At 33.1% G+C, this 16,052-nt stretch overlaps 2 protein-coding genes across 3 annotated transcripts; both read right to left on the reverse strand.

The window, feature by feature from the left end:
• Positions 1-1,893: 1,893 nt before the first annotated feature.
• LOC147287250 (Major facilitator superfamily protein) lies at positions 1,894-5,230 on the reverse strand. Its single transcript, XM_086240895.1, has 4 exons — positions 5,113-5,230; positions 4,539-4,756; positions 3,254-3,807; positions 1,894-2,803 (listed from the first exon to the last, which is right to left on the reverse strand). The coding sequence occupies exons 1-4, from the start codon at positions 5,228-5,230 to the stop codon at positions 1,894-1,896; spliced, it is 1,800 nt and encodes a 599-aa protein (XP_086097021.1).
• Positions 5,231-11,858: 6,628 nt separating this feature from the next.
• On the reverse strand, positions 11,859-14,266 carry LOC147287251 (Isochorismatase family protein). Of its 2 annotated transcripts, none has more exons than XM_086241334.1 (5): positions 14,158-14,266; positions 13,953-14,066; positions 13,475-13,709; positions 13,257-13,373; positions 11,859-12,105 (listed from the first exon to the last, which is right to left on the reverse strand). In XM_086241334.1, exons 1-5 carry the CDS (start codon positions 14,203-14,205, stop codon positions 12,032-12,034), a joined length of 588 nt encoding a protein of 195 aa, XP_086097460.1. In that variant the 5' UTR covers positions 14,206-14,266; the 3' UTR covers positions 11,859-12,031. The 2 variants fall into 2 exon arrangements, with proteins under 2 accessions (XP_086097460.1, XP_086097461.1); XM_086241335.1 differs by having other exon boundaries at positions 12,022-12,163.
• Between the last annotated feature and the right edge of the window lie 1,786 nt (positions 14,267-16,052).

Raw genomic sequence — 16,052 nt, forward strand, 5'->3', positions numbered from 1 at the left:
TTATAATTACAATGGGTTCATACGAGTTAGGTTATAGGAGAGTCAATTTAAAATTTATAACAACACAGTGTAATGACTTGTTTCAATCTATAGCCAAAAATAAAAAACGACTTGCCCTAATAAATTATTTGATTACTCAGCTTCTCTTGAATAGCTTTTGAAATGCATACAATGCCTTTATTTGACCATTTTGTAGTTTCAGATATTTATATTTTTCAATTCCCACAAATTGTATAACTTTCGCTCTAACTTCTGTTTCCACTTCAACTAATATTTTTTAGAAGAATAGTTTTTAGATAGAGATCAACGTGTTTTAAATTTATAAGAAAATCTTTTTTATTCATAATAAAGTTCTTTAATTTATACGAAATTTTTTTTGTAATTCATAATAAAACCCTTTTAATTTATAAGAAAATCATTTTAATTTATAATAAAGTCTTCCCCCGATTTGAAGGGTATTTCCCCTCCTAGAGTGTAGAGTAGGCATGTAAGAGTTAAAACCTAACATAAAGCCGTCAAAGAAGAAAAATAAAAGGAATTGATTAAAAATCCTAAATCACTACTGATCTTAGTCTAAGAAAGACTCATAAAATGAATTAGACTCTAAGTCTCCCTAAAAACAATCTATTAACACGTGCAAAAGCACAGACCAGTGAATATTTATAAGGACCATTAATTTACAGTCCTCTTATTACTTTAAAGTTTTGAAACCACCCCCAACATTTTTTCCATTTTTTTCCTGTACCATTGACCACTTTTTTTCGTTTTTTTAAATAAATTACCTCCAAGGATAAAAAACGCAAGGTTCTTAACTGTAAATATACCTAAAAAAAATTAAGCCAAAGGACATTTTATTTGCGTCCACGCGTTTGATAATGTAAAACCAATTGTCAAGCGCTCGGCAGATACAGATGCACCCCTATAGCTTTTTTGAGATGCAGATGCATCTACATTTAGAGCTAATTTTGGAATGGAAAATGATTGGGTCCTCAAGCTTGAGAACCAACCTTGTCCTCAGGCCTGCAAAAAATCATTATTCCGCGACGTCGGCTCAAGATCGAAACCATTTCATTCTTAGATCACCTATTAAAAATCATCTCTATAAAAAATAAACTCAATCGGAAATCATTTGGTTGTATTAACTGTTAACGAATAAATACACGGTTTAGTCAAAAAATTACAGACTGTCTATTTATTCATTAACAGTTATATAACGAAACGATTTCCGATTAATTTGAGTTTTTGCAGAGATGATCTTTAATACGTGATCTAAAAATGGAATGGTTCCGATCTTGAGCCAGCACAGCAAAAGGATGATTTTTTGTGGGCTTGAGGACAAGGTTGGTCCTCAAGGTTGAGGACCCAAGCATTGTCCTTTTAAGGGTTTATTTCTCAAGTTGTGAGCAAAAATTCAAAATTGAAGTAGTAAACCCTAAACTAAAACCTTTTTTTTTTTTTTTGCCCTAAACTATAACCTTTAAAACGATAATCCTACACTCTAATGTAATTAACCGTACATTCTAAGTCCTAAACTATACTATATCCTTCATTAATAAACTCTTATAACTACCAAAAGGATATGAAAGAGTTTGATTCCCACTTAAAGATTTCTAAGAAATTTCTATATTTATAACAAATGACAAACGACTTCACACTAAAATCTCATGTTACATACACTGACAAATGACTTCCCTCAAACTATATACTGGCATGATACATACACTAACAACCTTAAGCAATATTTTTAGACATGTGGGAAACTTTCAATTAACTAGTAGTATAGAAGTTTATTCCCCATTGAAGTAGTAATTTTATTTAAAAGTACAACTCCAATATGCATGTGAAGAATTATGTTTTCAAAATGGCTTAGCTTAAGCTTATAAAGGAAATTAATCAAGCATCCAAGCCTAATCTAGATAACTCTTCTTCAGAGCCAGTTACTCCATTGCAGACTCTTGGTGCCTGCACAGCACTGGGCCCATAAGCCCAACTACAACCAAGATAATAAAAGAAATTTAAAAAACTCATGATAGCAAGAACCCAAAAGTACTTGTCATAATGACCCCTATTTGGATTACTTGAAACCCAACTTTCTTTTCCCCCTCTTGATGTATTGTCATCCACAGCACTCAAAATAACAGTAGCCAACAAATTTGCCACAGCCATTCCCAACCCATATAGAGAAGAAGCAATGCTTGACATGCTTTTGGGAAACTCAGTGTAATAAAACTCTGTTTGGCCAATTGCATTGAGAGCTTCTGCTAACCCCTTTAAGAATTGCTGTGGCACAAGCCACATAGCAGACATATGCACCACTGCCTGTGCATTGTTCACCAAACCTTGCTGGATTGCTTTTCTGCGCCTGACATTCTCAACTATGGCAGAGACCACCATGGCCATGCCTGAGAGAAATAGGCCAAACCCCATTCTCTGTTTCACACCAAAACGCACCGGTTTGCCTCTGATTTTTGAGGCTGCAGGGAGGAGTATGCGGTCATAGACAACCACCCAAATGAAGAAGGAAGCAACTGTGAATGTTTCAAAAGAGCCTGCAGGGATTTGGAAGCCTGAGGCTGATGAGGTGATGTGTCTGTTCATGGAAGTTGCTTGGATCACTGTGAATGAGCTCTGGCTTGCGATTATAGACATTATGATCCCTGTAGACCACATTGGGATGACTTTGATGAGGGCCTTTAGCTCCTCTACTTGCTCTATTGTGCATAGACTCCAAGGGTTTTTAGCTGATCCATTTGGGCCTATATCTTGTTCTGGATCTCTGATTAGACAAGCTTTATTTAAGGACCTACAAATGAAACACAGTTTCACAAAGAGTTAACTTCTATCACATTAATTTATCAGAGAAAATTTTATGTACAACCGTCGTGCTGAAAATACCACTTGTAGAAAATCATTTATTAATGTTTTATAACGAAATTATAAATCTTGAAAATTTATTTTAATTTGTATTCTTGTAATGAAAATGAACTTTTAACAAGTGTGGTTAGACCCATTTTGATTAGTATGATGACTAGGTATATATGACAATCTTCTCTTTCAAGCAGAACCCACTTATATAACAAGAAAAATTTGTGTGAGACGTTCATACCACGTCGTCATGCTAACGTGATTCTTGTGAATGTAAATTGATCATATAAGCACTATGACATGATATGAGCGTTTTTTCCTGTACTAGTGGTGGGACAAACAATATAATTTGGTAGTAAATGTGATGCATGTATCATTACTATTCTACCTTAATTTGATTGTAGGTGCCACAAGCTCCGAGTCCTTTCCGTGATGGTATAAACTTTTAGAGTTGTGAGGGGGGAGTGGAAGTTTTCTATTTTTATAAGCAACCACAACCACTTGTGCCAAGCCAGTGAGCAAGCTCTTGCTAGCTTTGTGCTTGATATACAAGGGAGAGGCAAGGAAGAAGAAGACGGTGGAGAGGAACATGAGAGCCACTGGAACCCCGAAACCGACTTTCCATCCAAGATGATCTTGAATGTAGACGAGACCTGTCAAAGCAGCTACAACAGAAAGAGCTGCGGAAGCATAGTACCAGCTGAAGAAGCTTTCCAGGACCCTATCATTTTTGGGGTTGTCAGTTCTGTCCAATTGGTCTGCACCAAATGCCACTGAGCTTGACCTAATGCCACCAGCTCCAAGGGACATGAGGGCAAAAGAGGAGAGCAGAACAGTCATTTGGCTACTTGTTGAGGGTTTGCAGATTATTCCGGATGACTGGTTGCAAGGGGGAGGCCTTAATTGGGGAATCATGGCTGTTAACCAAAGTGCCACCATCCCCTGTCACATTGAAAATTTCACATCGTTGAAAATGTAACAAAGTTTTGGAACAAAACTAGCACATTTTTTGCACTACATTTCTAATTGATCGAAGAGCCCACTTGTATAAGTGAGTCTTACCTTTATTAGAGATGTTGTATAAAAATGTGTGATATAAATAGTTTTATCCATAACATAATTTTGTATGCAAAGAAAATTGATCCAAATGGGTAAGACAAAGGTATTCAGCATGCAAGTAAATAACATGTGTAACTATTTAGATTTTCATCCAACTATTCAACAATTTAGGTCATTATAAAAAATGTCTTGTTAAAATACTGACTGGATATATATTCGGATTAAAAGATATATATAGTACCAACCATGCACTTTGATAAAACTATAAAAGTGAGAGTTCCAAATTATTTTAGGACCAATAATAGTACACTTAATTTGTATTAGTAGGTTCTACAATAGACACCATAATATATGATTTTGAAACACAAAAACATATATGAATCTGAAGGGAATTACAATATATATTAAAAGATATTCAGTAAGGCTAGTTTTTTCATCTTTGGTAACGAGTTAATTAATTAGGATTCAAATCCTCTACTTGCTTGTTTTTTCTTTACTTCACTTTTAATTTTAGTTATATATTATTAATGTCAATATCCAGTGAGAGTGTCTGTATCTCAAACAACGCGATGAAAATGAAATTAAAGTGGGAAACAGATTAAGTAATTAATTACCAGAAGATTGGCAATGCATCCAAAACCAATGGTGAGGAAACGACCAAGATAAGAATCAGAGAGGAATGCACCCACAACAGGCATGAAATTGGTGGCTGCTGTCCAAAGAAAGAGTATGTTGGTCCCTTTGGCCAATTCCAGCTTATACTCTTTCATCAAATACAGTATCATGTTTGGCAGCACCCCATAACTTGATGCCTTCTCTAAACCCTCATTTGCTGCATGTATGCCCACCACCAAACATTAATCAAAATATATACTAAAAAATCTTCAATTCCAAAGTCTTGTTATATGCCTACAATTAAAATACATATATATATATATATATATATATACATTTCACATGTTCGATCTGTTGTCAAACTATCAATCTCCACTATTAATAAAAAGTATATATATATATATTTTGTATATATTTCGTTTGAACGTATGATCTAAATTAAACAGTCTAACATGTTATGTTAAATATCTAACAAGAAGACATTACCTAGCTTATACAAAGTTAGGAAACTAATTAGACATTGAATAATATTGTTTACATGCATGTATGGAATCATATATGCTGTTTATGTACCTATAATGAATGGCATGGTTCTGAGGCCACCCTTTTTTCGTTTCGTTGGAATATTATTTTGTTGGTGGGTCGTCGTTTCACTTTGATGTGATGAAGATAGCTCTGTCGTTTCCGCCATGTCTCCTAAACTGTGTAGGCTTTTCGTTCAAGCAGAGAGAGAGAGAGAGAGAGAAGCACTTCCTTGATTAGATAGCTAGACCAGACCACCCAGGAAAGATCGATAAGTACTAGCTGTTTGCGTACTGTGAGAACAAATATATATAAGACTCAGTGCATATAAAAAACAATTAAATAATTAAGTACACATGTGCATGGGCATATATACTTAAATAATAAGTTGAAGTACTGTACGCACATACAACAATAATGATGAGGAAACAAGATCATACACACGATGGTCTTCGATATTAGAACCAATAGTAAGTACTTCGTTGTTGTTAGACATGTGTGGAGCCAAAACCAGCAGGTAGTTGGGTTATCCTTTTTGGCTCGTTTGTCCAGTGGGTTATATAAGCTGCGTGAGTTCATTAATATCGTGTACATACTTAAAATTTTGATTGCTTTTTGTAAAAATTATTCATTTATTTTCTTACTGCTAAGTTTAATAAAATTAATTTATACTACATTTGTTGTCCACATGCATATTTCGCATTGGTGTACAAATAATAAGAAAACAATCTGATCAGTAATAAATAATGATATCATGTAGTATCAATTACTCAAGGAAATTTAGTTCTCTCACAAAAATTTTTAGTTTTTCTAAAATTTTGTTATTGGGTTAGCTACTTACTATACATAATACATGAGAATTCGAGCGAGGGTTTCTAACGTAATATGAGTTGTGCAAAATCTTTTTTTCGTGGACACGTCCGCAACTTTGTCTATATATGATAAATTAATGATTAAGTATATTTTTGGCCAAAAAAAAGTGATTTATTTATACATCTCGATTAATTAGTTTTAGTTGGTTTTATCTGGCTCTTTCTACAAGTAAAGTACGCAGTGGAGAACACCACTACTGATGTTACATCTTTGAGAGGACTTTACATATGCATATTCAGCATCCATATTGTGTGTTAAAACTAGCTAGTTTGATATATGCCAATGAATAGCCATGTATCAATATTCATGTTAATTAAACTTATTGAACTAATATATATTTATATTAAAACCTTAAATGATTAGTTAAATACGTTTAATAGTATTTATGGTATTATTAGACACTTAGGCTTTGTTTGATACATAAAATTAAATTAGATAGGTTAAATGGTTAAATTCTTATGTATTCAATAAAGATTTTTAATTCTAACTTGAAAGAAGAGGATGATAATAAGATGAATTAGTTATAAGAGTTCTCATATTTTTCTTTTATATTAAAAGAATATTTTTCTTTACATACACATGAATCTAGTCATTTAATTTATCTAATTTAATTTTATGCATCAAACAAGACCTTAAAATTCATGCTCAGCAAAATTGTTCAGTCTAAAATTAATTGACATGCAATGTGTGAAAAAATCTAATATTTATATATCTCAAGATGTGCGCAATGCTTACTTCTCACACAATGGGCTATGATATATATGTTGCAGACTTGCAGTCCTACCTCAATTATTGGTTGCTCAGCTACTGGTCCCATCTACTGGTCAATTATATATCATCACAAGAGGTTGCATATAATGATAAGAAGGAAGAGTTGAAACAAGATTTAATGGCACTGGAATTTGCTGATATTCTATATGTGAAAACTGATGATGTATCAATTCAATTCATGTATATATATACATGAATATATGGATACACTTAATTAATTCACACCCATGTTAATCTAGCTTTTCTATTAAAAAAAATTAATCTAGTTTCATCTGACTTATACATTGTTAGCTTTTCTGATAATTTTAACTTTCAAAATTTAGTGATTAATTTGTTTGATATGGCTTCAAAGCTCTGATTAGAGGAGGTCATGAGCTCTTGTACGTAGCCTTATTCATGTATATAGCTAGGTAGATATATATCATTAATTGATCATTTGCTTTCAATCGTCTATAATATGTGGACTTTTCCAGTTCAATTACTTTCTACGTGAGGGTTTTGAGAGATTATAGTGCTTAATTACTACACATCATCAACAAATTAAGTATGGTAATTATATATTCTAAATGCATAAAAAATTAAATTTAAACTCCAAAATCAATATATCCTATCACATCTATATTCGGTGTTAAGAGTAGTGAGCTAGCTAGAGGTACTGTTTGTGTGAAAAAATTCATATATATTAAGTTCTGATTAAGCACCATATTAGAGTAAACTTAATTTGACATCGTGTTCATTTTGCAAGTTTGATTTATCTAAAGTATATATACACAATCTAATAAAGCAGACCGTTTAAATTCATGCAAGATATATATATCGCTCTCCCATTACGTATATATATTTGTTAAATAATGTTAGAAATTGCATATTTAATATCACAACGACAACAACCAGAATAAAAAGGGTCAAAATTAATAAACATAAACAATCGAAAAAAACAGTAAACAACCGAAGGGGGAAGATAAAGAACGCCGATGCAAATTTAAAATCAGTATATATTTAAATACCATGCACATTATCTTTTTTTTTTTTTTTTTTTTTTTGTGTCATGCAATATATCATATCTCGTAGAACGTTAGTTGGCATGCCAAACTTAAAAGCCTTTTTTTTTTTTTTGGCCAGGGGAAGCTTAAAGCCTTAAATACATACACACCATGTAGTGATATATGTAGGTGTATACTTTCCGTAGAACGTTAGTAAACAATAAAGTCACAACTAACACCCAACCCAATCAATAATTAATGTATATCAATGCACTCTCTCATAAGTTTTCGTCCTGCCGGTAGAGATATAGATAAATGTAAATAGTTTAAGTGCAGCAAAACAATTAAGCTACGTAAGAGTTCTCATATGTTATGTAAGAGCATTTCCAACCGACTTAAGCAAAAGTTTTTGGCTGCTCAATTAGTTGTGTTAAGTTGGATAAATTATCTTCAATAGTCTCTGTAAATAGGGTTCGTCAAAATAAGGATCCAAAGTCAGCTTGTCAGTTTTAATTAGTGAATCTGGCTCTTCAAATCTTAATAAAATTTTAACTTTTCTAAACAAGAAAAAAAAAAATGAAATTGAAGAATGTGTTGGAGTTCACAATTTTAAAGTAAGAAATTTTGGCCTCTTCAAATTGTCACATAAGTCAATAAAGTAAGATTTCAAGAGCCAAATTTGAGGAGTCTGTTGGAGATGCTCTAAGATAACTATTAAACTTTAAAAGTTGGTCTAATAAAATAAGACAACAATGTGTAAATAAACTTTAACTTCACTCGTAAATGGTCATTTAATTTAATGGATGATACTCAGTCTTTTTTTGTCGGATAAGGTTCTAAGTTCAAATTTCATGTATAATAGTTGATTAATTAAAAAAAACATTTTACTTCATCCAAGACATAATAAATTGTAATTATATGAGCTAAACATATTAATAACTTATAATTGTATGATGTTGGAGCATATACATATGACAATTTAACTTGACATGAATTGTCTGTTCTGATTCCATATAATAAAATTAAAATATTTAACACAAAATCAATTGACATGAATGAAGGCACCCATTATGACATTATGTCATTAACTATCACAAACCCCTTTATTTTAAGTGACAAGTACTCCTCGTTTAATTGTATCAGCGGTTTCACATGGCCCTGGCTCATTCAATTTGGTCTCACCTTCACCATGCTCAAATTTGGACAACTTTGATCTCTTTGACTCTATGGAGCAAAATCGAGGCCCATATTTAGGTATCACTGTCACTCTCAGACACCATTGGAGAAGGCCAGAAAAGATATATCAACCAGTCAAATATAACTTCTGTGAACAATTAATTGGACTTCCCATTTTTTGGTAGAGACTGATTGGATGCATTATTAATGGTCCTCTCGACAATTTGCCCTTCAATTATAAGGTCGCATGTGTCCATTGTGAATCTGTGATCATACCATTTGAGTTGTGACTTTTGATTTTACAGAATTATAATATATTATATTATAAATTTATATTGTATGTGGTGGTCTCTCCACTATTATTGAATATATAGATGCAATAAAATAAGTCAACCAAAAAATCTAGTTGTTAAATAGAAAGGTCCAAAAAACAAGAAGTTCCAGGGAAGAAATCCGGTCGTCAGTCGTCGCATACGATCCATATTTCTATATAATATGAATTACGGATACAAAAAGTGGCTACCATATTGGCCACTATATACACAAAATAAGGAAAACAATTGCATTCACAGTATTCACTTATACATAATTGTTTATCAAAATTAATAAATATAATAATAATAATTAAAAAAAGAAAGAAAAAAAGCTGGCTTGCTAGCTATGATGGACAAGCATCATAATGAATTATGAAATGAGCGTACATAATGTACTATTCTTTTTACGGTAATAATAAGTCTTGCTCGCATTTTTATAGACTTATACAGTTATAGTTATAGTGTTATACGCATTACACATTTCAATATTTTTTCTTTATTTAGACTTTAATTATATATACAGCCCAAATGAGTACAAGAGAGATCTTTTTTTTTTTTTTTGTACAAGAGAAGAGAGAGAGATCAATTTTATCAAAAGATCTCAACATTAATATTTGTATTTAATTTCTGTCTATATATACCAACCGATGACTTTTACTTAATTGATGTAAATTACATATATGATTCTATTTTAACCGCATGTTGAAATATTCAATCAAATCATGAAGTATATATGCTTTCTTAATTAGCTGCTTAATCATTAAAAAAAAAACTTATATATATACTATTATATTGTGTTCATTGTCAAACTAAAGAGTACGTAAAGAGTAAGCCAAAGTATCATATACACGTTTTTCTTGTCGAATACCTACTGGTCTGTCTTTTAATTTCTTCTTTGTGTTACCACAACTACAATTCCCACATATTCCTTCTTAATCATTACAAATTTTCTATTTTAAGTTAGTGTCAAGGCCAAAGTATACATACACGTCAGCATATCCTTGACCAAAATAATATATATATACATTACATGCACGTCAGCATAATGGATTGCATGTTATGTGTGGATCCTCTCGTTTTCGTCTCCCCTTTCTTTCCTCACATTTTCTCATAATTCAAATTTCAGCCGTTTAACTCCCCTTAAATAGAATTAAATTGTTTTTGTTATCTTTGATATTTATAGATATATAAAATAAAGACAATTTAAAAAAAAAAAAAACAATTGTTTAATAAAGTACCAAACTCCCCTCAATGAAAAGAGGATCCTCTCCCCCTCCCCCTCCCCTCTCTCCCTAGCTAGAATATATGATGCATGTTATTATGTGACAATATAGGGCATGTACATTTATTAAACTAGAATCAAAATGAGCATGAAACATAATAAGCAAAATCATAATAAGAAGGATTTGGAATGAGAAGGAATTATAATAAGCACGACGAAATGTGCAAGAATCAGAATCAGAATCAAACATTCTCATTAAAATGTTTACTAACAGTTAGGAATTTGAATGAAAATAAAGCTGTGTTTACTAACTAGCAAGAATCATAATCAAAACCAGTTTGATTACTAAAATGCCTTGTGCAAAACGAATTATGTTAACTGCTTTACTAATCACAATTCTTCAAAAGAAAATTATCCTTATAGTCTACTACATACTTACTAAAACTTACACTGATTTTGTTTCCCAATTAAAACTGGCTTTTTTATTCTGAACTTTTTTAGATTTATTTAGTTTTTTAAGATTTATGTAGTTTTTTAAATTTATTAATTTAATTTATTTTCTTTCAATTTATATACATTTGTTTATTTTTTCAAGCTTTATTCAATTTTTTTTTATCCATTAAATTAAAATGAATTTTGTTTATATGTAGACCTGTAGAAGGCATTTTGGGATTTTCAAAAAAAATTAGAAAGGTATTTTTGACATGAGAATTTTCATTTTGGCTCCCCCTCCATTCCGAACCTCACCTAAGGAATCTCATTCTCCTAATATCAGAAGCCTCATTCCTGATTTCATTCTCATATGTTAGTAAATACATGAATGGATCCATTCATGGGAATGATGTTAGTAAATAAGAATGAGAATGATTCTCATTTATTCCTTGTTAATCAAAAATGTCATCCCCTTGTTAGGTAAGTTTATCTCTGTTCTAGATCCCATGACTTGCCTATTAAAATTCCAGCATCTCTTGCATACATGGGCAAAGCCGAGCAGTACAGCTTGAACTGAGCTCATGGCTCAAAAAGTCAAAAGTCAAAACTGAGGCAGTAAGGGGCCGGGGCTTGGTTCTTGAAAGTTTGACCATCTTCCCTTTGCAATAGCGACTTATTATTTCCCAAAAATATATTTAGCAACATAATGTATTGCATATTTGCATGTAAACTTTTATTGACCAGGTTTGTACCATAATACTATTATTAAGAGAAAAAAAAAAAAAAAAAAAAAAAACCTACCAAAAAGATATCTCAAATTTTAGTCATTAGATGATGTAGAACAGTGAAAGGTAATAAGAGAATGTCTGATTTTTCAAAATAAATAAGGTTCATGTCACAAAAAATAAAAAAGTTTAGAGAAAACATATATATAAATAAATAAAACATTGCACATTAGTTGGAATTCAAAATTTTAGGATTTACATTGGCATCCCTAGTATTACTCTATCATGTAACAGCTATGTCTAAAAAATCAAGACTTCATATATATTGCATCAATCGGTGCATATTCAACTTCACATTCAACTTGTAGAAGTGATACAGATGAAGTGTTAGACACTCAATACGCATTATACACATACAAGACCATATTATTGCAACAAGCAAGCAGAATGAAACCCTATTTGGTCACCAGAGGATCAACCATCAGATTCACACCATTCTTGTAAGGTTGGTGTTGCAACTCCAATGTTCTTCATGTCAAATATATTGGCTGGTTCACCAGAATTTACCATTTCCAAGTCAGCCAAGGGTATCACTCAGCAATCCATCTTCAAAGACAATTAGAATTATATACAGAGGTATAATAGAAGAAACAGCTCGGATGTGTGTGTTAGACCCGAATAAGGGTCATTGATGATATTGTAGTGCACAACAGAATATAAATGACGGTGCATGCAGTGTACACACAAACATGTATGACTTGAACAAGTAGTCTAACCGGTGATACAACATATTCCGCCAGTGATGATGGCCTTATTAGGCTCCTCAGTCCGCAGAGCATTGAATTTCCTCATACTAAAAGTAATTATGGTAAAAAGCCAAGATCCCAATTTCAACATGAATGCCAAGAACTATCCAAAGGAGTAACAAATCCAATTCTTGTTCGAGCTTCCTTTACATTAGCTAGTCGGATACTTAAAGCTATCAATTCTGACCATCAATAAATAAGAAAATCCAATTGTTAAACCACCCCAGCACCTTTCCCACCTTCTTTCATCTCTTATATTTCCATCTCTCTTCCCACACTGTTTCCACTAGGAAAGGGTGAAGGTCTATACCACCAGCCTATAATTAATGGTACTTACGAAACAAAGTTCTGAGTTCAATGTTGAGAAGGAGGCGTTTGAGTTAATTTATCTGATTCCTACACTAACAGCCTACCAAGATTCCTACTTTTCCCTTCTGCTAATATATCCTGAATTCACCGAAAAATAGGTTTCAAAAATGATTATATCAGGCATTTGCTTGCAAATTGATAAAATAACAAGATATAAAATCTATCTACGTCATCCCATTTAACTCATTAAGGGTCGATAGTATATAAACAATCAATAATCCAAATCAGCCTCCCTCCCAACTCCCAAACTCAACAAGTTCAATTGTATGAAGACTATGAGTCACCTATTCTCATACTCAATTTCCAATCTATGATGATAAATCAACAGGATCAAAATCAACCTCAAGAATCATATAACGTTTAAACAAACTTGAAGACCATCACCGTTCCCAAACCATCCATTTTAATCGAATTTTGAAGTGAAAATCCTCTATGGTTAACCAAAGCATGTATCTTTTGTGGAAAATGAAACACAACAATTAACACAGGGAAACATTAGCATCGCGAAAACAGAAAGCACGTACCCGCATGTATCTCAGGTGTAGCAGCAGCTGTGGCATCAACAATAACTGTAACAGATTTGTAATCCAAAGCGACAGCATCAAACACAGTCTGCCTAATACAGTTTGGAGTCTGCACACCTACAAATACAGAACCAAAAAATTACAAACTTTTACAATACCAAAAACACACATTCTAGAAACAAAACAAGTGGTCTCCAATGCTTGAATATCTCACTCACCAGTGATAATCAAACTGTCAATTCCTGCACCCTGAAGAAATGAATGAAGGTGTGTAGCAAAGAATGCACTAAACCGGGTCTTGACCAACTTATAGTCCCCTTCTTCAATCACAAGCCCACCAACAAGTTCAGCACCTAGCTGACCCTTAACGGTTGGACCCACTTTCCCAGCAGGATATAAGTGCCGGCGAAAAAGCTCAACATCTCTTCCTAGTGGGTCATGTTCACGCACAACCTACCATTTTTTTATTTAAATGAACTGTTAAAAATCCTTTTTTAACTGGAAATTAAAGTGAAATTAATGTATCTATCCCACAATACAATCAAAATATACTGTTTTTCTTAATTGCAAAATGGAGGAATAAAAGTTGTACTTGGTATTAAAATTGTGGGTCTTGTACTTTTCATTGTTCTAGTTTGCAACAAGTAGAAATTTGAGCTGAAAATGAACAAGGGAATAGAAAAAGTAGTTGGGTACCCAAACAACGAAAATACCACGCTGCCTAGCGAATTGAACGGCCTGGATTACATTTGGGACTATGGCTTTGCCTCCATTCACTAGCATAGGACCATCCACATCTATGAAATCTTTCTACAAAAACACAAAACACAAAAAACCCAATTCATTTTACTTTGAATGAAAGCAGAGAATGAGAGAGTTTAAGAGATAGATAGATATAGACCTGCATGTCAATGACAAGGAGAGCTGTGTTCTTCCATTGGTCTGGCATACTTCAGTCTTTTGGTCTTTCAGAGACTGAATCAGTTGGAGTGAAGAGTGAGTAACTACCCTCATATGGATAACTCCGGCCCAGCTTGAAAAATGGTTAAGAGAAAAGACCCATGTAGAGTAAGATCCAGACTGGCTTTCATGCTGGGCTCAATTATGGCATTTGGGCTGGACCCAACTGAACAAACACCTTTGGAAATTATTTTAGGGGCTTTCCATTGATACACCCCAAAATGTTTCTCCCAAAACTTCCACTTTTGTCCCAAATAAAATAAAAAACAAAAAAAAACAATCACAATTTGAAACAAAATATTAGGCAGAACACCCCCCCCCCCCTTCCCCACCCCTCCTCATAATCCCCTACTCTTATTTCAAAAGCGGAGCAAAAGATTGGCTAGTCTAGGCTGTAGCCTGGGATGGCCCAACTAGAAATTCTTTTTTCTATGTAAATTTGACAGTCCATCCCAATCTCATAGGAAAATACTTGGATGCCATCCACCCCTCTCCCTAAAAATCTTCGTTCGACAATATATGTTTAAAATTAGAACTGTTCAATTTTTAAATCACTTATTAAAGATTACTTCTATAAAAATTAACTTAATCGAAAATTGTTTGGTTATGTAAATGTTATTGAATAAATAGACAATCTGTATTTAAAGAGTGGTTTTTTGACCAAACCATCTATTTATTTGATAACAGTTAGACCTTCTACAATGGTGATCCCCAAATACCCAATACCCAAATCAATTTTGAGTATCAAAAAGTGTAAAAATATAAATTTTAGGGATCACCAACACAATGGTGTTGAGGCCCAAATATGAGGATATTAATATTTAACTCATTTATTTATTGGTGGGTCAGCCATTTAATTTGGTGATGGGTCAGCCATTTAATTTGGTGATGGGCCAGCCATTTAATAGCTTTATTTGTTAGTGGGTCAGCTATTTAATTTGGTTTTGGGTATAGTCTATACCCAAAATTGGGGATAACTTTTGGGTCTCAAAAAATTATGGGGATCACATTTCAGCCCATTGTGGCTGGACTATACGCATTTTATACCCAAAAAATGGGTTTGGGGATCAGATTCAGGCTGCATTGTGGAAGGCCTTACATAACCAAACGATTTTCGATTGAATTGATTTTTTGCAGAGATGATCTTTAATAGATAATATAAAACATGAACAGTTCTGATCTTGAACCTGCACAACTGAACGAGAACTTTGGGGGAGGGGGTGAATGCGCAAGTACACCCTGGCCTAGGGTTGCACCCAATCTCATTTATAGTCCATTTTAGCCTCATGATCCTCACCGACTCAAGGAAATTTCTTGTCCAATCAATCTTCAAATCTTTAGCACATCAAGCCCAAGTCTAAATCTTACACCTCCTTTCTCTTTTAGGCCTAAGACTCTAGCTCGCCCTAAACTTTTGGGCTGGCTCTGCCACTGCCCCCTTCACTCTCTCAACACTGCCATCAGCCCCTCTATCTTCCTCCTCTATTCTCTCTATTTTCTCTTTCTCTCTATCGAGAGAAGTTTACTTACGATATTTAGTTGACATTCATAATAAATATCTAATGAATTATGAGTTCAATATATATATCATGTTTAGCAAAAAGATAGATAAAATAACATCATGCTTAGCAAAAAGATAGATATTCCTTACTCATTAATCATTATTAAGCAATCACTTATTCACAAACCTCTTGTGGGGCTAATAGTTTTCATTTCTCATCTTATGGAAAACCCTTTTCGCTCATCTTGGTCCTACCATTCTCTAGGGGCTATACAATCCTATTTGGTCAAATACATAGTAACAAACTCTAATATTCTTTTCATTACAGTATTTTT

The sequence above is a fragment of the Dryas octopetala genome, chromosome 4 (assembly GCF_963921425.1).
Source record: "Dryas octopetala chromosome 4, drDryOcto1.1, whole genome shotgun sequence".
NCBI classification, from domain to species: Eukaryota; Viridiplantae; Streptophyta; class Magnoliopsida; order Rosales; family Rosaceae; genus Dryas; species Dryas octopetala.